At 37.9% G+C, this 24951-nt stretch overlaps 2 protein-coding genes and 2 long non-coding RNA genes across 6 annotated transcripts; 1 reads left to right on the plus strand and 3 right to left on the minus strand.

Moving 5' to 3' along the window:
- Positions 1-5224: 5224 nt before the first annotated feature.
- Positions 5225-6664, minus strand: LOC114458701 (uncharacterized). Of its 2 annotated transcripts, none has more exons than XR_003673108.1 (4): positions 6477-6664; positions 6166-6330; positions 5684-5917; positions 5225-5403 (listed from the first exon to the last, which is right to left on the minus strand). It is a non-coding gene; the product is annotated as an uncharacterized LOC114458701 (long non-coding RNA). The 2 variants fall into 2 exon arrangements; XR_003673109.1 differs by having other exon boundaries at positions 5684-5926.
- A 177-nt stretch (positions 6665-6841) lies between these two features.
- LOC114458700 (uncharacterized) lies at positions 6842-8961 on the minus strand. The gene is made up of 6 exons (XM_028441112.1): positions 8901-8961; positions 8318-8654; positions 7944-8229; positions 7173-7406; positions 6992-7060; positions 6842-6883 (listed from the first exon to the last, which is right to left on the minus strand). Coding segments are annotated over exons 1-5 (924 nt in total). The 5' UTR covers positions 8903-8961; the 3' UTR covers positions 6842-6883; positions 6992-6995.
- Positions 8962-9159: 198 nt separating this feature from the next.
- On the minus strand, positions 9160-10052 carry LOC114458702 (uncharacterized). The gene is made up of 3 exons (XR_003673110.1): positions 9910-10052; positions 9522-9623; positions 9160-9171 (listed from the first exon to the last, which is right to left on the minus strand). It is a non-coding gene; the product is annotated as an uncharacterized LOC114458702 (long non-coding RNA).
- A 4647-nt stretch (positions 10053-14699) lies between these two features.
- LOC114458703 (uncharacterized) lies at positions 14700-22516 on the plus strand. 2 transcript variants are annotated; one of them, XM_028441113.1, is made up of 7 exons: positions 14700-14905; positions 16150-16216; positions 16294-16333; positions 19291-20335; positions 20757-20912; positions 21004-21096; positions 22083-22516. In XM_028441113.1, exons 4-7 carry the CDS (start codon positions 19307-19309, stop codon positions 22386-22388), a joined length of 1584 nt encoding a protein of 527 aa, XP_028296914.1. In that variant the 5' UTR covers positions 14700-14905; positions 16150-16216; positions 16294-16333; positions 19291-19306; the 3' UTR covers positions 22389-22516. The 2 variants fall into 2 exon arrangements, 1 of the variants encoding a protein (XP_028296914.1); XR_003673111.1 differs by lacking the exons at positions 19291-20335; positions 20757-20912; positions 21004-21096 and having other exon boundaries at positions 22083-22116.
- The last annotated feature ends 2435 nt before the right edge of the window (positions 22517-24951 follow it).

The raw sequence follows: 24951 nt of genomic DNA on the forward strand, positions 1-24951 counted from the left end.
ACCGGTACCCAACCTGGGGGAAACTCAACCGCTGTCCATCTCCAGAAATGTAAAAAAGAATCTCTGAATCAGCAGGAAACTCAACCACCGCTCTTGAAGAATAAGAGTTTGGGAATAACTCAACCACCATAAACTCCAGAAGTCTAAGAAAAAAACCTCTGAATCGGCAGGAAACTCAACCTACACTCTTGAAAAATAAGAGCTTGGGAATAACTCAACCTCGGTCTGCAACCTGAGGGAAACAAACTCAACCCCGGTACCAAACCTGGGGGAAACTCAACTGTCAGGACTTTATTGGGCACCTCTAAGATTGAACGGAGCACGCAACCTCTAATAACCCTCACTCTAAGGGAACGTAGAAATTTGTTCAGAACGGTATTCGGTTACCAAGCATGTATCAAATCAGGTGGGACCACTATCCCCCGAAGAGTGCTTTCCCTAGCAAGGTGTATCCTTTTTCTGCACATTAAACCAGGACTTCTTGTTTGAAAAGTAATTGCCTATGTACTCATAGCAACTAATGGGACATTTTTTTCTCAGGAAAAATTTGGTACCCCCCCCCCATGCTGTCGAGTGGCTTTGGGCCGGCCAGACAGTCCGACGCGGTAAGGGGGAGGCTCGCAAAATGAAAACAATGAATGTTGAACTAGGCTGTCTGTCGCAAGCAGCTTCAAAAAGGGTAAGGTACAGATTGTTTACGAGGGTATCGGTCAAAAAATGTCAAAATTTAAACTTGGTTGAGGCTGCAGTCCTCAATCTCTGTCTCAATTTTCCTGAAATTGAGTAAAACAAAAGAGAAAAAGAAGAATCGTTCAGAAATAACAAAGGAGAAAAACGTGTGAGCTCAAAAAAAATCATGGCCAATAAAAATTAAAACTTCAGCTCCAAAAGCTGAGGCAACAGAGGGCTCTGTCTTCAGCGGATGTAACCATATCTTGCATTGTGGGGGGCCTCCCCTCAATCAAGAAAATAAATGAAAGAAAAGCAAACAAAAACAACCTTATCAGTAACACTATTTTCTTCCCCTTTGTTTGTTGTTTTCTCATAAAGGCCAAAGCAGTGTAAATAAATGAGCAACATAATGAATAAAAGCAAAGATAAATGATGGGCACACATGGTCTTATGTGGCAAACAGAAGGGTTCTGTGTGAAGTTCTGGTGGTCCTGTGTTTCTCATAGTTATGAATGTGGGTGTGTGACTGTATGTCTGGTCTGTCTGCGTGTGAGAGAATAAATGAAAACAAAATAATCTAGTGCACAGTCAGAAGATAGAGGGGTTAGTATTGTGCGAAGGAGAAGCTTGTTGGCTATTTGCTAGTTGTCCCCCTCCATGCCAAAGTTCAAGGCTAAAGTGATGTAGCACTACCACCAAAGGCTGTGGTGGACTTCTTGTGGCTTGGTATCCTTGTGGCTTTTGAAACAGTGTCTTTTTTGGTGAAGATATCCAGCAGACGTGTGACCAGTCTGCAGTTGCTGCCCATCATTCAGGCAGTAGTCGTGGCGTTTAACTCGCAACTCACTGGTGGGGGAGTGTCCACTCCGACGCCCACAGGTTCTCAGTCTTTGATGATGGGGCATGCGGCCCATTCATAGACGATGAAGAGTTGACTTGGGACTGAGCGAGTTATTTCAGCATTGCTTTGCTGAATGGGAGTTGAGTCCTTGAGTCCTGAAAGGTCACCGACCTTTGATTGTCCATTTCCTTCTGATGCTTGGTCCTTTGAATGATGTTGACATTTTATTAGCATAAGAGTTGAAGGTGATTTCATTCTTTCATTGAAGATGTCGTTTCTTCAGGGGGGCAACCACAAAGCCAACAGAAACTAACAATTTAAATAATAAAAAATGATAATGATGGTAACAGTAATATTAAAATAAAATAAAATGAAATACTGTATTCATCTGTGTGTGTGTGTTTGAGTGTGTGTTGCTCATATTCCCATCAAACATGAAATCAAAATAAAATTTAAAATAAAAATAAAAATAGTGTCTGTGTGTAATGGCACTATTCTATCGGCAGGGGGCAAGGTGAGAAATCACAATGTTGTGTCACAAGTGTGTAGTGCACTAAACTGGCCAGTGAGGGGCGCCACCTCTCTCTCTTGGGATGGGTGTGGCTGTGCGTGTGCGTGCGCCCGTGCGCGTGCCTGTGTGTGTGCTCTCTCTCTCTCCCTTTCTCTCTCTCTGTACGTGTGTGTGTGTGTGTGTGTGTGTGTGTGTGTGTGTGTGTGTGTGTGTGTGTGTGTGTGTGGGTGTGTGTGTGTGTGTGTGTGTGTGTGTGTGTGTGTGTGTGTTCACACGTCTGTTCTGAGAGAAAAAAAACAAAAAACCCAGAAACACAGCAGCTCACTGCGAGAGAACAACAAAACAAAAAAACCCAAAGCCGGCTCTCTCCAAAATGAGAGCCTTAAAGCCAAACAACTACAAAAAAAAGAAGTAAAACTCACTGAAGCATGATCTGAGTTCACATCATACCAAGATTGTATATGCGTATGCCTATATTATTTGTTTATTGGATTCTTCATCTGTTTGATTCACAGAAACACAATTTAGGTTAGGTTCGGGGTTTTAATCTTTCGGTACAGAGGTGAACTCAGATCATGGCACCGCTGGGATGTTTTGGAAACCTTGTTGCCCGTCTATCTATGGTCAGGACCTCACAGGCTGTGGGTGTCCGAACAAAACCAAAGTAAATAATGACCAGCCGTATTTTATGCCTAAACAAAATATCCGAGCCCGAAGAAAACCAGAGAGAACCTACAGCATTAAAAAGCATAGAACCTCAACCATTTGAGCCCTTCTCATGGCTATTCACTGCGTCAAAACACAGAACAGCTGAGGATCAAAATCAAAGCTCAAAGCTGAAAATCAATACAATGCTTGACTGTTTCCAAAAAAAATCAGCACAGAGCAAATATATATGTAAATGAAAATTTATATATATATATGTTTATAAAGGCAGCTTTACCTTAGTCCGAATTGGTGTTTGAGGTTCAACCGATGGTTCGTGCTCCAGTCTCTGTCCGAGGGCGGACCACCGTGGGCCAGCCCCGGGGCTTCAAGTGTGTCCCAGTGCTGGTCCACGGTCGATGCCCCACAGAGCAGAAGATGGATTCAGTTCGTCGACGCCAATTGTTACGGCTGAATTTACGGTTGACCTCATTTGAAGACATGATTCATTGCTCTGGCTGAATGATGGAGTCCAGGAGAAGCATTGATGATTTTATATAAAAAATAGTTTATTCTAAACTAAGAAAAAAGGTACAAAATGGAACAAAGTGAAACAAAATTAGCGTCCGTCCAGGCGGACGTCCGAAGGAAGTGCCGCGCCCCCTAACAGTTTCAGCTTAAGGTTTTATACAGATAAGAAAAGGTCCCAACAGTGAGAGACAAAAGGGAGGGAGTCAGATGCCCATAGTGGAATTGTTGGAGGATGATGAAGATGTTATGAGAAGGTTCTGCTCCAGTCTTTATCTGTCTTGATAAGTGTGTGCGTCAGTGTATGTCTGCATGTGAGCAGAGATTCTGGCTTGGCAGAGACTGTGCTGCACTGAGAATAATACGATCTGTACTGTTTAATCATGATTCAGCTGTTCAAAAGTGTAAAGATTAATGGAGTCGTCATGTATTAAAACATGACAAATTGTACACATGAACATACATTTGAGGATATGATGATGAATATAAAAATGACCATAACAGTGTTTTCATTTCTTATTGTTTCTTTTTAGTGCCACTTTTTGCCTAATTACCAGTCAGGGATAATACAACAGACAGAGAGAGGAGTATAGCTGTAGTCTGTAGAAACCTTTTTTATTATTATTTATTTCTGTACATTCTGGTTTCTTTTTTATATTTAGTATTCTGTATTTATATATTATTTCACCCGAGTGCTGCTTTTCTTTTCTTTCTATAATACAACTGGAATTGTAATTTCCCTGCCCGAAATAAAATAAAGTATATCTAATCTAATATTGTTTTTTTTTTTTTAATTCAATAGATGTAATAGAGCTGGGAAAAATAATGTCATGTCTACAGCAATTACAGATACATTTTTTTGTTCAGTTATAATCATTGACGAAAAGCCTAAATGTTTGATATAATTTCTTATTTCTCTTTTACAGTTCAGAAGGTGAGAGGTTTTATGCCTCTGACCCTGATTACAGTCCGGAGCCAAGTACATCGTGGAGTCAGAGGAGACGTGGCCGAAGTCAAAGGAGGATTGCCACAAATAGAGGCCAACGTCTCAGAGGCAGAGGACGGGGAACCAGAGGACGGGGAACAATAATCCTCGATCAAGATAATGCAAGTCGTGCTCAGATTCTGCAGGGTCTATGAATTGCAGATGAGCAGGTATAGCAAATATAGGTTCTGCAATCAACATCACATGTAATAAACTGGCACGCTACTTAGTGTGGACACTAGATTCCTCTTAGAGAACAGTAAAGCTATATTCAATGAAACATTCCTAAATATCTTGAAAATGTTATGCTTTACAGGCCAGAATTCAAACACTAAACTTAGAGGAATGTCGTCAACTGCTGCAGCGCTGCTTGTCACGTGAACCAAGCATGATGTTTGACCTGCTACACATCACATCAGCAAATGCACCAGCACCTGGCACTCAAGTGTCAAATCAGCTGAGCTGGTGTGTGTGCAACAACTGCAGGGATATGCCCACAGACGTAGAATGCAAGTGCTGTGGGCAACAGCCAGAAGCTTGTATTTCCATATTGCCTCACATGGCAGCCTACATACTACAGGAGGGCCACCTGCGACTTGCCAGCCGAATTTGGAATGATGTCCGGGGCTTGGATGATCTGCCCAACTGAGGGGAGAGCAGCAAACAATTATGCCATGCAGCCTACCGTCAATATGTTATGTGGCAATATGGGGCACAGGGACGAGGCAATAGAGTTGTTATTCCTAGTTGCGTTGTGTGGAGAATCAGAGATTGCTTTCCAGATCTACTGGGACATTATACGGGTTACATCCCTGGAAGAGTGCAATAATGTTTCCATTATGACAAGTGTAAATAAATGTGTAAATATGACAGCCCTGCACTGAGCAAGGTTTTGTTTTTTTGTTTTATCTATTATCATTACAGAAGAAGTAGCTGTATTTACACATTTTTATATAGTATTTTGGCATTTGCTTGAACAAAAAGCATCTACAATCAAGCTATAACATTTTGAATCTCCTTACTAGTAATGATAACAAATGTGTACACTTGTACAATTTTTATTATAAAAAAGAAACGTCACATACACTTCATACAACTTTCATCCTGCAAAAACAATGGAATTAACAAAGGCAATACACATGAAGTGTTGGTCGGCAGGTGAGGCTCTGTATGTGGCAGCGTCGTCCACTGTGGGAACTTATTGTTTCGGCAGTGGTTCACCTTTAGAAAGAACATCAGAATTACATATCTGACAGTTACTGCATTTGATAGACAAACCACACCATTTCTATTGTATTTCACTCGATAACAAAAAGTCATTACAGTTTCAGTTGTTCATCAGCTATGTTTATACAAATTCTTTAGTTTATTAGAGCTGTAAAATATGTACAAGTCGACCTGGTATAAATATTTTAATATTATGTGAAGTATATTTTTAATTAGCTTTCGCACATAAGTATATTAGTACTTTATAATCAACTCACAAAATAAGTCAACTCACCTCGCCCTCTGCTCAGTTGCATCTGCAACAGGTCCTGGGTGGCTGGAGCAGGGACACCTGACGGAACCCCATATTGACGGGGATCGTCAGGCCTCCTTGTTATGGTCCGTGGCAACCCTCCCACAGCAGACAACCTTTTCCTAAGGATTGCACTCTGGAGGTCTGGGATGTAGCCAGTCTTTGTCTTCTTTTACTGTGTAGAGGCTCCACTTCTTGGATTTTTTATTAAACAACCTGCGATATCTGGAAAAACAGAAAGTATAACAATCTTAGGAATACATCTAAATAACCTAACCGTGAACAATAGGATGAGTTTTCAATTATGTTATTAACAACCTTCACCTTGACCATGTATTTTGTCATTACATAACCACACCTCAAAAATGTAAACAACTTTGGTGCATTTATTTATTAGATCTGTCTCCACTTATGGCCTTTGAGTGTTTTTATTCAAATATGAGTGTAACTCTAATACGACTTACTGAATGGAGCCATCAGTGTTCTTCTTTGGTAGTCTGTGGATGTGGTAGTTGTAGTCCAGGCCAGCCAGCATTGCTCGAGCTGCGTAAACTGGTGGGGAGAAGCTGAAGCGCTTGCTTGCATACATGAGTATGTGATTATGAAAGGACTCCAGCTCTGCAGTTGACCTAAGAACACATTTAAACCATATACATTTGCTTTACTTTTTTGTAATATAAAATTCAAGACACATAATATAATAAGTATCATATTTATATTACAAAAAGTAATTGGAGGACTAATCCGTAAGTTGAACATAGACGTGCTGATATACCTGAAGTTTAAATATTTGTGGACTTTTTTCAGCCAGCGTCCATCCAAAACAATTAATGACAGTTTCTGGTGTGCAACTGAATGGCTCTTGATCAACTCCTTCTCACTGTTTTCAATCAAGAGGCCATGATGACAGGCACCCAAGGCCCAGGAATGTTTTCCTGTCACATGGTGGAGGAGTCCAGTCCACATGTCCTGAGTAAAACCAGTTACAAATTTAAGAGGCATGAGGTCATATTCACAAAAATTCTCAATACAATCAGGTTTCTAGGTCGATGCAATTGCACTTCTATTATACTTACAAAAAAATTGATCAGGGTTATCTGCAGTCTTGCAACAATACCAAAAGTGGTTACAAATATCCATGTTCCAGGTCTGCAGAATGGTGCACTCCTTTTGCTGCCCAGCCTTGAACAAGAGCAAAAAAAATAAAAATGGGATAACAAATGTATATATGAGAGGAAACATTGTGTAGCGATTCAGCAATAATACCACCCAGAAGGATTATGAAATTACCGTATTAATTTTTTTGCTCAAGCTCTTTGACCCATGCCAAATGTCCAATGTCTTTATATTTTCCTTTGCCTGTAGGAAAAAAATTCAAAGAATATATATCCAGTTTAAAAATCAAATCAATTTAAAAGCATAACAATGCAAGTGATGTTGTTGGAAAAAAATAAAATAAATAAACAATTACTGAAGAGGGCTGATATTTGCGTATGAGCATCCGTGCAGACTTCTACGATTTGGAGGTCTTTACGCAGTGTCTCAAATGCTCGTATGAAGCCTTCCTTTTCCATGATTACGGAATTTCGCAGTGTCTCTCGCTTATCAATGTTGATAATAGACATGATCTGTTTGGAATCATTGTCCATGACAGAATATGTGCAATATTGTGCACAGAAACCTGGACTGTCGATGCGGGCATCACCTTTTGGGGGAAATAATAAAAAGAGAGTAAAAAAATCAGTTGAATCAGAATGGAGCCAAACACCAGTAAACTAAAAACTGAATTTTTGTCTACATTTTATTAATCCATTTTGATTTATAACTCACTCTTTCACTTTTATGTTTACAATTTTATTTATTTATTTTAATCACAATGCATCTGCCAGTCTTATACAATGTCTTGGAAAAACAGTTATATTATATAGAATATATCAGTGGTCTTCAAATGGTCAAGAATCTGGACCCATTCTATGTTCTTAATAACAATCGTGGATCCGTATTTCTTCAACATTTCAAACAGTATAATGATCAACAAAAATGACAAGTTGGTGGCATTGCAAGGGGAAATGTCAGTAATCAGTATAAATAACTTTTGGCCACATAGATTTATTTGCAGGCACTCTTTCATGACTCAATCAAAATGGCTCCCCAACCTATGTTTTGGTTTAAACCCAGCCATTGAGAACCACAGGTGTAAAACATTTTTCAGTGTGTGTGTGTGTGTGTGTGTCAAACTCACCCAAGACGACAACAGGCCCTTTTGCCTGAAGCTGGGTGATGATTGCGGCCCTCTTCTGACTCCAGAACTCCTTTATAGTGTCCACACAGTAGGAGTCCTGAGCCCTGAAGAATGTTGATCTTTCCACCATCCCCAGTTTCATGAACTTGAATAACAGGGATATCTTGGCATAGTTGTTGCCTGATAGTAGTATATTAGTAGACAGCATGAAGTCTCCAACTAGCATCCCATATTTCAAAGTGGGCTGGGAACACGATTTCCACACTGTATGACCAAAAGGACATTTCTGTGGAGGGGGAAGGGGCGCACATTACAAAACAACAAATATGAATGTGAAAAACATAAACGTTTAAAAAACACAAAAAATGACTTACCCATTCAATTACAGCAGCTGTTCCCCTGGACTTTATATTGATTTCAAATGGGCCAGTTTCCATGCACTTTTGCTTGGTCTTTGAGTCTTTACCAGGACACGTGTTTACAGGTAGACAGAGATACTCAGCAAGCCGCTTCAGGCTGTCATGATATGTGATAGAAGCAGGATGACCAATAATATCATCCTCCACCATAACTTTACATGACTCTGGAAATGTGTGAAGGTCTGTGTCGGTAGGATCTGGGATATTGGCTGAAACATCATGCACAGTGTCTTCCATGCTGATTGTAGGAAGAACATCCAAGCAAATTTTACTGTTGAGAGCACCACCAGTCCTGTTGTAATAAAAGTAGCTATGAAAATTACACCTCCCAAAAAACACATTATTGTGAGAGAATAATCGACCTCCCTGGTTACATCTTCTTCTGATGATGACAAAGACTCTGACTCTTTATCAGGGTACCAGGTGCTATCATCCCAGTCAATACTTTGGTAGAAAATATACATTCATAGATTATTCAAACAATACACAATTTTCTATAAACAGAGAAGTGAAATCATCTCACAACAAAGAAACTTACATGGAGTTCCGAATGTCATTAAATTCATCAGCTCCAACCTCAACGTTTAGGTCCTGGGACAGCATACTGAATACACAGGCAAAGAACAATAATTGAGGGATATTATGACATGTTACTGTGATGCAAGTAAAGCAGCGTGCATTTTTTTTAAATAAATGGAAAAAAATTATAATTATAATTACCATACCTTGAATCCAATTGCTGAAGAGCTGTCTCTTCGGGACCACTAATGTCTAACTCCTGGACTCCAACAACGGAGAAATTATCATCTCTGTGAAAATGACAGAATTACAGAAAGTAATCAGCATATGTTAAACTTGATTTGAAATGCATTATTTTTTAATGCAGCAGAATGCCTGCAGGAAATAAACCGAGTTCAAAGGAGAGCCTGGAAGACAATCAAGGGCTCTCTCATCTGGATGACACAGAGTACAACATAAGATCCCCCCCCCTTGCCTTACGTACAGATCTCCCCCAACCCCCTCCCCCCACCCCCCACACACTATCGGCATATACATTTAGTAATAGCGTGATGCACGTAGAACAAACGACAAGTTAGGAAGAATGTTCGATAGCATGGTAATACAACACATGTTCATATCAGCCTAAAGTTACACGCACCTCTCAGACAGTGACTCGGGAGCAACAGTTGACACAGCGGGGTTAGGTAGTCTCACAAGTGAGTCCTTCCACGGCGTTGAAGTCGACGGAGCACAGTTATAGCTAAAAAGAATCACAAATATCCTACATTACAGCTGTTGACCGCCCTGCTGAAAGCAAACACAACACACACGCTCAAACATGCACACATGTATACTGTACACACTGTAGCTGCTAAACTAGCTCGCACTAACAGAGAATCAACAGTAGCATCAGGCTAATCCAACAACAGAAATACTTTGCGACATGTATCGCTAACGTTAACATCTGGCTAATATGACAAATAGCTTGAATTGCTTCCACTATTTTAAAAGATAACACAATCACCCAGGCAACAAAACAACCTTACCTGTCCAAAAGTAATTCAGCAACCATAGCATCAGTTTTCAGGCCCTTGTCCTCCTTCAATTGTCGCCATCGTTCAAAAGATGTTCCGATGCAGATTTTTGTCTTTCCTCTCGCTAAATCCAAAGACCTCTTTTTTGCAGCTTTTTCTAAAAATGTCTTTCTTTTCTTGCCCTTCTTAGCAGGGCAAGACATTACCAGTAAACGTGGAATAGGTACTTTCTCCGCCATTCTGTTGTCTACTTCCGGGCTTCCTCTAACAACGGTGACGCGCTTTTTAATGTACGCTCGTGCACGCACGAGGCCGTGAACGAGCAGGAGGACCAGGAGACGTGATTGGTTGAAAAAAAACGAACCGTGAAAATCCCATTGGTCGCAGTTATTGCAGATTTACAGACGCTACAGTTGACAGATTTTCTTCGTTCCTTTTTCAGAATACATAAGATCTTCACATCTGTCCGGACATAATGAACATTTCTACCAAAAACTTGAAAAGTGTATCTGGAGATAGTTACCAACCCTACCTTTAAATCAAACATTATTATATATGTATAAAGTACTGTCACTGTGTTTTATGGCACTTAACGTATTTGTGTATTATGTACATCATATTAAGAATTGTATTCTTTTAATTAAATTGGGAAAACTGTAATGCAAACAACTGACCAATGCCCTCCCTGCCCCCTCGCAAACTACACACATGGGTGGGGGGTAGAGCAGCAACGCCATATCGATAATAGTGAGCCTCTGAGTTTGTGTCAGGTTTAGCAGCAAAGCATTCTTTACAAACCACATGATTCTGGTCTAGTTTACCATCTTCCTACGTCTGATTGACGTGTTGTTATAACTTTGTAGCGGTACCAACATGCTTCCTGGATTCAGTCTGTGTTCAAAACAAAACTCAAAGCATTGATGATGCATTCAATGTCCCTCAGAAAAACTGGATAGAATGAAATACATCATAAAAAACTGGCCTGCGACCCTGAAAACAGGAACAAGCGAGTCAGAAAATAGATGATGGATGGATGGATGGATGGATGGATGGATGGATGGATGGATGGATGAGAAAATGGATGCAACCATGGATTTTACCGATGCAGGCACGCAGTGACCGATGCATCTCGATTTCACCTGTAAATTGTACCGATGTCACTGAATGAATCCATACACTTGCATCGCACACGTTTGGATCTAGATACCGATTCATATCAATTAATCTCCACATGCTTAGTGTGTACGTATGTAATATTGTCTCTAAAAACAGTTGACTACTCTGCATTCATTAAATCTCTCTTTTACAGATATTGATAATATTCATTTCACCTACATTTGCCTTAATCTTGGTGCTGCTACTACCTATTCAGCTGCGCAGATAACAAAGCAATGAGTGTTTGTGATCCAAGTAAAGACAGACTTTTTTGAATAGAAGATTCTTTAATCAAACTTAACTTTCAGGAACATTTTAATGTAAACAAAGGAAGCCACTATCCTTTATCCATGACATCACCCTGACCTCCTCTTTTACCTTTAGAACCTTCACCTTCATAGGCTGCAGGCCGTTGAAGGGGCCAGAGCATCTCTATGGATCAAATTCTGCAATGTCATTCTAAAGTGAAAAAAAGAGGTAGTTTAAGTTGTAAAAGTTACAAGGTCATGATGAACCAATTACAGTCATTAAATAAAGTCACATCAATAAACTGACAGATCAGTGACTGGTTCACATTTTATATCACACATTTATGGAGACTTACTTTTCAAAAATTAGTGTTTTGATCATGTTTGTTTTACAAATACAGAGTAGCCAGTATCAGTGCACAAAGTGAAAGTATAGAATACTGACATCATGTGTTAGATGTTTTTATTTGAATGAAAAAAAAAAAAATTGTGCAAAATAGATAAAAAATAAATTAATCAATTATATTTTTAAAAATATATTATTTAATTATTTTAAAATTACATTTTTTAATTAAAAAAATATTATTTATTTATTTTTAAAATATGTTAAAATATATATATTTAAAAACATTTTTTAAACAGTTTAGAATATAAGGCATCCAATTTTTAATTTTATTTTATTATCACCAGACATTTCAGGTGACTATTTTATTTCCAGGCGACCCTACACAGGGTGACGACCCCAGCATTGAAAAACCCTGATTTATCCCATTCCGGAGGAGCAGTGGGCTGCCAAGGATTGAAATTATTGTTATTATTATTAATAATATTTTTTTATTTATTTTATAACTTATTTTAATTTTAAAATAGATGTACAGATTTTTTTTTAATTTTTTTTTAATGAAAAAATAAATTCAATGTAATGAAATTGAAAAACATAATGTAAATCAGTTTTTTTAAAAACATATTTTAATTTATTATCACTAGACATTTCAGGCAACTCCATTTTATTTCCAGGCAACCCCACATGGGGTCACGACCCCAGTGTTGAAAAACCCTGATTTAACCACCACAGAGGAGCAGTGGGCTGCTAAGGTGTAAAATTGTTGTTGTTTTTTGTCTTTTTATTGTGGCCACCCTGAGCCACACCTGTGCAATAATCATGCTGTTTAATCAGCATGTTGATATGACACACCTGTGAGGTGGGAGGGGTTATCTCTGCTCACTAACACACATTTACACACATTTGTAACAATATCTGAGAGAAACAGATCTTTAATGTTTATAGAAAATGTTTTAGATCTTTGAGTTCAGCTCATAAAAAATGGGAGCAAAAACAAAAGTGTTTATATTGTTGTTCAGTGTGTGTATATATATATTTATATATTGTTGGTGGTTGATGGTCACAATTATGCAATAAAATAAATTCATTTATTTAATTACACTAACAAAACATGTATTGCTGTCTATAAAATATTGCACTTACTGTAGTGTTGACCTTTGACAGCATGTACAGACATAGTGAAAAAAAATAGTATTGTTATGTTAAATCTGGAAGTTTTGTATCTTTTCACATAATGTGATTTTCAATAGTAAAACATTTTAGTCATAAGTATTTAAATTAAAAATAATTTTTGATGAGCCAACCCATCATTATCTATCTATCTTTAATCTGTATCTTGCTTTTGTGCAATGCTTTACTCTAATGTTTATTTTATTTATTTTATTTATTTATTCAGTTTATTTCCGACATGGTTACATTCACTTTTTTTTTTTTTTTTTTTACATTTTTTGTACATGCCGAAAAAGGAGACGAGAGAAGCAGTTTGCTTATCCGGGTCCCGTCCCCTGTTTTACCATCGCAGATTTACATGGGTTTACATGTCTCTCTGGTCAAACATTCTTGATTTCTTCTGAACGTCCATCTGTAGTCAGTGTTGTCCTTTCTATCTTTGTTTATGTTGGCCTTGTTCCCTGCCAGACGTTGTTAGCATTCCTCCAGTTCAAGAATAGTTCCTCTTTCGAAGGTGTTTGGAAGGTTTTTCCCTTTTCATCCACAATGTCACCTTGTTTTGTCTCTACATCAAGGGTAATCCAGCTGTTGTTAGTTCCATTGGCAGTGTTGTATCCTCCACTGTCTGATGATGGGATCAGATCCAACTTGTATAAACACATCACTACATCCCAGTTCACAAGCAAGGCAGTATTTTAATGTAATATATCTTAGTTCATAAGCGTGTTTCTAACTGCTGTTGTTAGTTTTATTGGCAGTGTTGTATTTTCCACTGTTAGATTTAACTTGTATAAACACATTATTATATCCCAGCTCATAAGCAAGGCAGTAATTTCATTGTATAAAAAAAAAAAAAAACGTGTTTCTAACTGCACATATGACAATAAACACTTTGAATTTAAATTTAATGTAATCCTTAATCACCCCACCACCTAGCAATTGAAATGAATAAATGACAGACCTTTTTTACTCTTGGTTTCACATTTAAATCGGTCTCCGTAAAATAATCACAGTCTGAGTTTTATTTCCAGTGTTTTTATAGATCTGGGTCCATATCCATGATTACCATCAGTAGTGTTGTTGTTTAGGTGGATCCTTCGTATTTTCCCAAGTTGTCCATCGTTTTGACGAGAACTGGTTTTCCGTCCTCTTCTTCCAGGATGTAAATCCTGCAGTTTTTTGACCAAGTCTTCATAATCTTTCCTTCTTTTTTTATTTGGCGTGCTTTCCATGCAATGCTTGCATTTTGTTTCGTCAGGTTTTCATTGATGTACACCTTCGTTCCCTTGAGTTTATTTCTTTGCTTGAGTAGTTCTCCTTTGAATTTTATATTCGTGAAGGCTATTTTTACAGCTCTGGTATCATTTCTCTTTGGCAGGAGATGGCAGGAGTTGATGTTGTCAGGGTTCAGGACAATGTCCTTCGACTTCAGGAAGTCAATGACCTGTTGTTCAATCGATTTTGTTTCTTCGTCACTCCTGAGTTTTATCTTTAGGCCTGTGATGATGACATCTTTCTCTCTTTCCTTTTGTTCCAGCTGTTCAACCCTCGCGTTCAACAATTTTACCTCTTCAGCATTTCTTTCATTCTTTTCTTTCAGTACCTTTGTTTCGCTTTGTAGTCTTTCCAGTGAGTTTTCCAGCGTCTTTTCCAACGACTTTATCTCGGCAGATAGGTTTTGTAGACTCTCGCGTATCATCTCCTTGACCTCTTCCAAACCCGAATTGGGTTCTGAAGGGCCTCCCTGCGGTTTTTTCACCATTTTCCTTCAGTCTTGGGCCCAGTTTTTCAGGCTGTTCACACTGAAAAAATGGCCTCATGGGGGTTGTGGAGCGTTAATGATTTTAGTTTTCACATTCGACAGCATTTTTTTATGTTTGGAAGTAAACATGATTTTGTCATTTGAAATGTTCACATTTTTGGAGGATGTTCCCTCTTTATAAAAATTATATGTCCTTGTAACACACAACGTTCACGCTTTCGCTCAAAAGCCACGCCTCCCACCTGAGAAAGTTTCAACTCTTCGCCCAAATTTTCAGCCATCTTGCCTCCCTCCCGCAAGCTGGAGCAACCTCAAGGCTAGTTTGAAAAGGTAAGTGTCTCTGAATTGTTATAAACGTTCATGGGATACAGGGAATTCTTATCATCGGCTCTGTTATTTATATTTTATATTTTCGTTGTATTTTGACTTTACTCGCCTGCTAGAATTGCAAGCTGTAGCGCGTGGCGTGGGCTAAATGCTGGAAACCGCCAGTATTCTTATATCAGTCAGCCACTCAAAGTTATCAAATCTATTTTTCATGTTTCTGTCAACCTTATATATTGATGTTGACCGTATATGTCGCAAATTATGTACATTACCGCACATTTGAAGGCTGTCCTTTGCGCTCGTATTTTTGAGTCAGTAAATAGACGGAGCCCATTTGTCGCGTTTGAAGCGCCAACCACCTGCACCGTTTGTCAAGTTGTGCGTTATGAGCATTTCTGAGTTTCTAATTAACCAGAAGTCCATTCCCACCGTGTGGGTGACACTAACCGGGTGAAATATTTTACCTGGCCTTGTAATAGTAGTTAGTTAGGGTTATGTAAAGTTTAAGGAAGCTGGCTACTCACTAGTTTGAATGCTTTCTTTTTTTTCCTTTTTCTTTTTGTTTTCTTTTTTTTTTGGTGGGGGGGAAATAAATAAAATTTATTTGTTCAATTATTATTTTTTACTTTTTTTAATTCGTTTGCGGGAAATTGACAAATAATATTTTACACAGCCAGTTTTATTTTACCTCATCATCATGTTTGTTAAGCCAGATATTTATCAAAAAGCTTTAGATCAGTGTTTTTCAATCTTGGAGTTGGGACCCGATGTGGGGTCACCAGGAATTTAAATGGGGTCACCTGGAATGTCTTGTACTTAATAAAAATAGCTGATAAAAAATATTTTTAAGTTTTAATAAATTATTTTTCAAATAAAAACACAACTGTATCCTATACCCTGACTTTCTCAAATAGAAAATTAGCTCATAAAGCAGGAATGATGAAAGAAAATAATAAAAAATAAAATACTGTATAAAAATATCTGAGCTGGTGCATTGTGTTACTTCTTGCAGTAATCTTAGTAGTTCTGTATTACATATTGAATAAAAAATTCTCGGAAAAAGCCTGTGGGGTCGCCAAAAATTTGTGATATTAAAATGGGGTCATGGTCCAAAGACCACTGCTCTAGATGTTAATATGGATGTTTAAATACACTAAGCAAATATAATTGTGTATGTTCATTGTGTATATTTGTATTGTGTATATATTTTTATTGTCTGAAGTGTAGCGTGATGTTATATCTTACAGATTCCTATTTCCAGTAGAACTGGCAAATTTAGTTCAAAGTTCTCCATAGAGAGGCTCTGTAGTTGTGGTGAGTATGTCTTTTGTTATTAAAACTTAGCTCCAGTTGATAAAATGACATTGTTTCTTTTCTCTCTTTTTCAACAGTGAATGTGGCAGTGTAAACTGTGCTCGGTGGCAGTTGCAGGTAGATTGGCTTTATTAAACCACTATAAATTAAAACATCCACACCTTGGGCGTACAAGCCATTATCCGTGTACTTTTTTAGAGTGCCCTTGCACATTTAAAACATGGAATGCATTACACATTCATCACTCTCGAGATCATTCTACAAACGATAAAGCAGTCAAAGTAGTATCGATATTTAAGTGTCACATTTGCTCATGTAAAAATTTGGGAAATGAAAGGGAATACTTTGCTCACATAAATTCTCATTTAAAGAAAAATGAAAAAGTGACTTGCATGTTTCATGGTTGTGATTTTCATACAAGTGTTTATGGAACCTTTAAATCTCACAAAAGTCGTAGACATGCATCTCATTCGTTGGCTAACTTTAAACCCGGTATTGTGATAACAAATACATCTCATCTTGTTGAACTTTCTCCCACTGATGATCAGGAGGATGAGTGTGTGGAGAGTGACATTGTAGATCAAGCTAGATCAATGCCCTCTTAAGTGCAATTGAGAAGCAACTTGCTGCAGCCTTACTTAAGTTGGAATATCTTGTCCATGTGCCAGGTACAGCCATAGATGAGTTTTTATCTGAGCTTAGTTACTTGAGTTCAGCAATAGAGCCACTTTCAAAAGATATTGTTTCTGATGTCTTTAAGAGACATAACGTTGAAGTTGAGGACTCAGTAGTTGCTAGTATTGCTTCTGCAGTGCATACATCCAATCCTATATCAAAAGCTGTTGAAAAAGGGGGGCCCCTTTCTTCTACTTATCAGCGGAAGAAATACTACAGGAATTGCTTCAACGTTGTGGAACCTTTGACTTTCATACTTAATGGGAATAAGTTCAGATCTTTCCAATATGTCCCAATCCTAAAGTCATTGCAGCAATTATTAAGTACAAAAGGTATTCTTGAAAAACTCGAAGAAAATCATAGAGGAACAACAGACCTTAAAAGAGACCCATCTTATGAGTACAAATCATTTAAAGATGGTAGTCATTTCCTACAAAACAAGTTTTTGAATAATGAAGAGTTACGAATTTCAATTTGTCTATATGTAGATGATTTTGAGACTTGTAATCCCCTGGGCACCTCGCGAAAAAAGCACAAGATTTGTGCCGTTTATTGGTTACTTTCTAACCTACCACCAGGCTCTCATTCCTCTTTGTCTTCCATTTACCTTGCAGTGCTCTGTAAAAGTAATGATGTGAAAACCTGTGGTTTTGATAAGGTTTTAGAACCTCTCTTAAAAGATCTAAAAACCCTGGAAGACCATGGTGTTTATGTTCCTCTGTTAGGCACATCTTTGAAAGGTACAGTACATAGTGTTGTTGCCGATAATCTGGGCGCCCACAGTATTTCTGGCTTCATTGAGTGTTTTTCAGGAGATTACTTCTGTCGTTTTTGTACAGCAAGACGTTCTGAAATAAGTTCTCACTGTGTTGCATCTGGGGTTTTTAGTTTAAGGACAAAAGAACAACATGAAGAACATGTGCAAATAGCGAACGAGAATGCCAGACATCACTTGGCTGTTAAACGAGAGTGTGTTCTTACTAAGAACTTGTCACATTTTAATGTTGTGATAGGATATCCCCCAGACATTGCTCATGACATTTTTGAAGGAATCGTGCCATTTGAATTGGCTTACTGCCTGAATGTCCTGATATCAAAAAAGTTTTTCACATTAGATGAGCTGAACAATGCTATAGTGGCATTTCCATACAAATGGTCTGACAAGACTAATAAGCCTCATCTTGTCCCAAAAAGTGTCTGCAGTCGGAAATCCATTGGAGGCAACGCCCATGAAAATTGGAGCTTGCTGAGGTTCCTTCCATTTTTGATTGGCTCTTGCGTTCCACAAAATGAGCTCGCATGGGCTGTGTTGTTGGATTTAAAAGACATTGTTGAATTGGTTGTTGCCCCAGTGCACACTGATGAGTCCATCGCATACCTCGAAAGTAAGATAGTTGAACACAGACAGAGGTTCCAAGAGCTGTTTCCTACTGTAAGACTTCTGCCCAAGCACCACTTTCTTGAGCACTATCCTCAGTTGATTCATTGTTTTGGACCTTTAGTGTCTCTCTGGACAATGCGCTTTGAAGCAAAACATAAATTTTTCAAGCAGATAGTGAAACATACCAGTTGCTTCAAAAATTTGCCTTTGACATTGGCCTCGAAGCATCAGTTTATGATTGCTTTCCTCATCAACTCACCATCTCATGGTAAACCTTGCCTTGATGTACCATGTGTGTCCACAGTTCCAGTTGATTTGTTGAAAGATGAGGTGGCTCATGCAATTCATTTAAAGTATCCCAACCTTGATGAGGTAAATCTTGCAAAAAATGCAACATTCTGGGGTATTGCCTACAGCAAAGGCATGATACTGGCACATGGATCCTCTGGTGGATTACCAGAGTTTGCTGAAATTACCCAGATGTGCATTATCAATCAGACCTTGTTTTTTATTGTGAGAGTGCTGTGTGCTTGGTATATTGAACACTACAGAGCCTTTGAGCTAAGCTTGTCACCTGCAAGAGAAGTCAAGCTCTTAGCAGTCAGTGAACTGACTGACGTCTATCCATTAGCTGAGTACATGGTTGGATCAACCCGTATGGTTACTTTAAAAAGGCACATCATCATTAAAGGTTGGTAAATCAATATTCTAGCTTTGCTTTTTCATACCACAGTTTGCATGTTTTGTCAGTCCTCAATAGTCATTAACACCCACCCCCCACTCTGGAAAAAAAGCTGAAATCTTTCAAACTTATTATTTAGCTCTACTTTTCTCTGGTTACTTATGATAATCCAATGCACAATACCGTTTCATCTTTCACTCACTAAACTCTTGATGTCCACTGTCTGTCTTTGGCATGTTCACTCTGCCTTTGGCATTTCCAATGTCTGTTTTACAAACTAAATGAAATTTTGAACACTTTGAAAAGAAATCTTACTTTTGTTCATCTTCTTTACAGATTGAAATCTGTCATCATGACGGCTGTTTTAAAGGTGATCCTTGGAGACAACGGTAGTCAACGCTTGACTTTTCCCGGTGGACTTCCAACATCAGTCAGTGAACTTGCTGATATTGTGCAGAGACAGTGTGCTATTCAAAGAGACTTCAGGCTTCAGTTTATGGATCCCTTATTTAACAATGATTTCATGAACCTCACTTCAATGGATGAAGTAGCTGATCGAGGAACAATCAAAGTGATCTATACCGACAGCACCTCAACACCACAATGCGTGGAGCTCCAAATTATTTCACAAGATGCTTGTAACTACAGTTTCCTGGAAGAAAACTCATCAGGATCCAGTGAAGTTGTTGATACTGACATTCTGTCCTCGCCGGACTCTGACACATCCACTTCTTCAACCTCCAGAACAATTTGGCCGAGCACCTTCAATGTTCCAAAGTTTGGCTTTGATTCAGAGTTAAAACTTGAAAGTGGCAATGCAGCATTCAGAGACAATGGCAAAATGCTTGTACCAGATCTTAAACTCAAGTCCACCATTCTCGAGGCTTTGATTCAAGAAATTGTCAAATACAAAGTTTATGTCACAGACAGAGAGTTCAACATGGTTGGTGAGGCACTCATCTCAAAACACCCTTGTCTAACAGAGAGGGGCTCAGTGACAGGATATGCCGGTTGGAAGGCAAGCTTAAAGAATAAACTTGCAATTTACCGTACACAATTGAGGAAGCTGGTATGTCCTGAGGTTTTGGTGAACTCCATCAAGCACAAGCCTGAGGGCAAATCAAGTGCAGCCTCTGCCATCAAAAGACCAAGGCGTTCTGAAGTCAACTACTGCCCTCCTTATCCCACTGGAGAATCACAGCAAAGTCTTGAGGGTCTGAGAGTGGAACTTCTCTCAGATGTGAAGCAACTGAACAACAATGAGGCAGTGCGAAGGAAAATGGACCGAACCTTTGCACAACGGAGGTATGAAGTGGTTCAAGACAAACCAATGGTTGAAGATTTCAAGGACAGATGGCCAGCTCTCTTCAATGTAATTGAGGTATGTTGCATTGAGGTTAATTTACAGAACCAGTTGGCAGCAGTGTCCACTTTCGCCCATTTTAAATGAAAAAAAATAGCTTCCAAGTCTTTGAGTTTGTCTAGTGCAAGTTTTATGTTTAAACGCTGTAAATAATAATAATAATTTTATTTTTATTTTTTTTACCACCTTAATTATTTTGGGTTTTTTTATTTTTTATTTATCGTTATTAAACATTAAAGTATGGTAATGAACCACAATAGTTTTTTTGCTTTACAATATGGTACTCATATTCCTTTCATAGTTTTTTGGGTAAATCTCCATCTTACAAAGTGAACACAAATGCACCATGCACTTCTAGGTTGAGTCACTGAAAGAAACTTACAAAACAATAATGAATAAACAATGTCTCTCTTTTACTTTCCTTATTTTTTTGAAACAGATAAATTTGGAGTTCAAGCGCATCACCACCTTACCACTACAATCGAGGTTCCTATCTCAGATAGACGAGCTGTCTGGCAAACTCCTAAGGCTGTTTGAGCGAAGAGGTGGACAAGTGGGGAGAGTGCTTGAAGATATTGTGGCACCCGTGGTTCAGGTAAGAAACAAATATATAGGCATTATACATTTGAATTCAGAATGTGGTAATTTTTTTTAATGAACTTACCATTCTTGTCCCCTCTGGTCAGGGTGCTGATGTTGACCTTATTCGAGGGTGCATCATTAAAGGACTCTGTGCATACCTCAATGAGGAACCAGGAAATTTAGTCATGGAGTATGTGGTGAGTATTTAATTGTTGTAAAAAAAAAAATTCTGAAGCCAAGCGATAAGAATTGTTAATATGCAAAATGTCTCGTCTATAGGAGAGGTGTTATATCTTTTGCAAATCTTCTTCACTAATTAGTCTTAGGCTCTGTCCACATGGAGACAAAACAAAAACACTTTCCCCTAAAAACAAGTAATTATGTGTGCATCCACACAAAAAGGTGGAACACACTGTAGTAAACATATAGGCTTGTATGTGGTGCCGTCATGCTGGGTTAGGGTTAGTGCAAGCGCATGCAGGTGAAGAGGGGTCATGCATGCGGGTTAAGAGAGGTGCAGGGGCTATGACATCATCTTTGCAGAGTATTTCCCACTATGGGACTTGTTTATGCACGTTATAGTATTCGGCTTCCAAATCGTCATTGCCTTGTTGACGAAAGGTGTAAACTATAAAAAAAACTTATTCTCTGTGTTAACTGGGCTTTAATTTGCTTTGCAATTGAATTCCTTGCCTTTATGGGGTTATGGCTGTGTGGGTGTTATTCCACAAGAGCATACACATATTCTTGGTTATCTTCCAGTTTTATATCTTTAGGATTTTAAAATATATATTTTTTTAAGATTTGTATGCATAACAACCCTGTGTGTAGATTGCATGTACAAAACATCAAAACAGTTTAAAAACATGGCTTAAAAGTCTAACACTGTGGTGGATAAACAGCCCCTGCTGCTCACCTTTACTTTTTAAATTGTCATTCAACTGTAAACCAAAACAAACTCCATTTGCTGGGGAGAGGGACAAGAAACATTAACAAATGCCAAAACAAATAAATTGCTCTTGTAGAATAGGTAAAATTAGTTTTGGCATATGACTTTGCATGATGGTGAAAAATCAGAGAAAGGATAATCACATTTGTAAGTTACAAAAGTTGCTTTTTTTAATGATTTCTTGAGGATTGTGTCGAGTTATTTTGAACCATATTTCTGACATGTGTTTATAAGGGTGGAGACGAAACCAATCGAAGACAAATCGAGGAGACCACTGTTGGCATTTACATCCGGAAACAAGACTGCAACTCTAAGCCAGGTGACATCGGCGTTGTGATCGAGGGTCGGGTGGTTTTGCGGCAGGTGGACAACTTTCCACTTGCTGTTGCTATGTTGTTTGGTTTAATTTATGCATTAAACCTCGACTACCCTCATGACCTCAAATATACATTTGAGGTGTTTCAAAAAATCCTAATGGAGCTGGAGGGCACCACTCTTTCAAAAAAGGTTCAAGTGCTCAAGAACAGACTCCATGAATGACTGAAAATGCCAATCTACCTTGGGGGGTAAAACCCAGTTTACAATGTTTAAAATGTTGCACATATTGGATGTCAGTATAGTTTACTTCACTGTTCAAAAAACTTGATGTCATGTGCTGTGATTTTTGTTTGCACTGTTCTTAACCTGTAAGTATTTAAATGTATCTGTTTGCAGAGTACTGCATCATGTTTAAATGATCCGAGTTGAAGACCTGTTTCCATGCACTGTATTGCATATTGTCATATATTTTGTTCGTTCATACCTGTAGCCGTATATGGAAAGAAATGCAATGTTCATGTGCAATGTTTTCTAAGGAAAAAAAATTGTAATCCAGCATTTTTGCAATGCTTTTTTTGTTTCAAGTCGATGTGTATTTGACTGATATCCATTTGTGGATTAAAAGTGGTTGAAGATATTTTGTTTCCATCCCTTTTTTTTCTCTGAAAGATGTGATGCGTGTAGTGGCATAAGATGTGGTTGTAATTGTAGTCTTTGCAAACTAGTTTTTAGTGGTAGAAGATCATTTTTAAACTAACATAAAATATTTTATATAGTTATACATTTTAAAATTAAATCTAATTTAAATGATAAAATTTGAGTTATTTAATGATAGATCTATGTTCAATTAACATATATATATTTTTAAAGCTTAACAAAATAATAATATGTTAAAACACCATGAAAAAATTATTTGAGTGTAGCGTATGTAATTCAAGTAATAGGCACGTGATTTTTTTATGTTGTCAAAACATAACTTTATTTAGTGGAACCGCTTTCAATGATTTTATTATGTTGTAACAACAGTTTTCTTTTTTCAGTGCAGGCTGTTCAGCTGTAGCCAGCTGTAGCCAAGGTCGTGTTATCGGAGCAAACGAAAACACGTCTGCTGTCTCCAAAGACCAGAGATTAATTGTTATTAATAATTTGTATTTTGAACCTGTTACTAAGATATTTAAATTGGCTTTTATTTACTTGTTTGTGTTCTTTTATGTGTATGTGAAACACTTTTTATCAAAATTAAAATCAAATATAAAAAAAAGTCATTTTACTCATGTTTTCTAATTATGTAAAGTATCTTTGTGGATATTGTATAGACCATTATGTAAGTGTTAGAAATTATTCTGATAATAATAATATAACAATAATGTAAATATCAATTGCTTGATATAAAAAACACCATATAAGAGGGGCCAAAAGAAAACCTGTCCTAGAGCACCAAAGAGGCTAGTGTTGTCATTGTGTTAGTGGCTAGTGGTATTATAACATGTAAAATAAATATATTTACTGTCCTCAAAATAGATGTAATTGTTTTAGCAAAAGTGTGAAATGGTAGAAGTTCTAACATCCATTGTTCCTCACACCAGCCTCACGGTAGATAGTCAGTCACCAGATTATCTGGATACTATTTGGACTGTAACACTGTTAAGATCACCTACACCATAAAACAATGAACTTTAAACGTGAGCAGCTTTATACGAGCTAAAACATCCACACACTGAATGAAAACAGGAGCAGAAAACTGCTGAAATAAATCCTAAACAGTCCTATTGTGTGAGGAGACCTGGTCCAGGACCTGTGGAGGAAAACCACTACACCAGTGGACTTCAGTTCTCCCTCTAATTTACTGTAAATATCCAAATATCTCACAAACAGAACAAGATTTAGTTGGTTTTTCTGTATTTATGTTTTGGTTTTAAGTCAGTAAAACAAAATAACCACTGTTTATTTGTTATTTTGATTAAGTTTTAAAACGTAATAACCACAGAACAAAGGGTACATGTATAACAACTGTCTTTAGCCTGTTTTTATGAATATTCATAAACTACTATCTAACTGCTCCCTGGGTGTCTGTAGTTAGCAGCCCACTGCTACCCCTCTGGGATAATGGGTCAAAATACAGAGAAGAATTTCACTATGGTGATCAATAAAGTTACATTATTTTATTTATTATTGATCAGTTGATTATCCAGATGTGTCGCTGGTTTGGCTGGTCCTGAGCTCTACGTCTGGTGTCAGCAGTGAAAGTGTGGAGATGTTATCTCTGTGTGGCTACCGTTAGCTGGAGGTTAGCTGTGGGCTACATGGTGCTGTGGTGTGATGGACGTCTGATGGTGGCTCAGAGTGGGAGTTGTTGTGGTAGAATGTTCTCCTGTGCATCAGGACTTAAGGCCTGTCTGAGGGAATGGGTGAGGAAGCTCCATGACTTATTTACCTGTGATGTACCATGGTGATAATTGATAGACAGAAAGACATCATTCCATTATGTTACATGTACCGTAATATGCAATATTACCTTAAGTTGTTTAGATTTAAACTGACTTGTAGAATACTTGTACTCTATTTTCTTCATCAACACTCTAAACACACAGTTTTTATTTATAATTGTAGTTTTAAATGATGAATGTCTTTTAAATCCTCTTTTTGTGTATTTCTATAAACATAACTTTGTTTGACTGGTGCTGAGGGAGTATGGAGGACCAAACCTGCCAAACGTATAAATAAATAAATGTATTAATAAATATTGGAATAAATAAATAAAAGAATGAATATATAAATAAAGAGA

Source organism: Gouania willdenowi, unplaced genomic scaffold (genome assembly GCF_900634775.1).
Source record: "Gouania willdenowi unplaced genomic scaffold, fGouWil2.1 scaffold_163_arrow_ctg1, whole genome shotgun sequence".
Taxonomy (NCBI): domain Eukaryota; kingdom Metazoa; phylum Chordata; class Actinopteri; order Blenniiformes; family Gobiesocidae; genus Gouania; species Gouania willdenowi.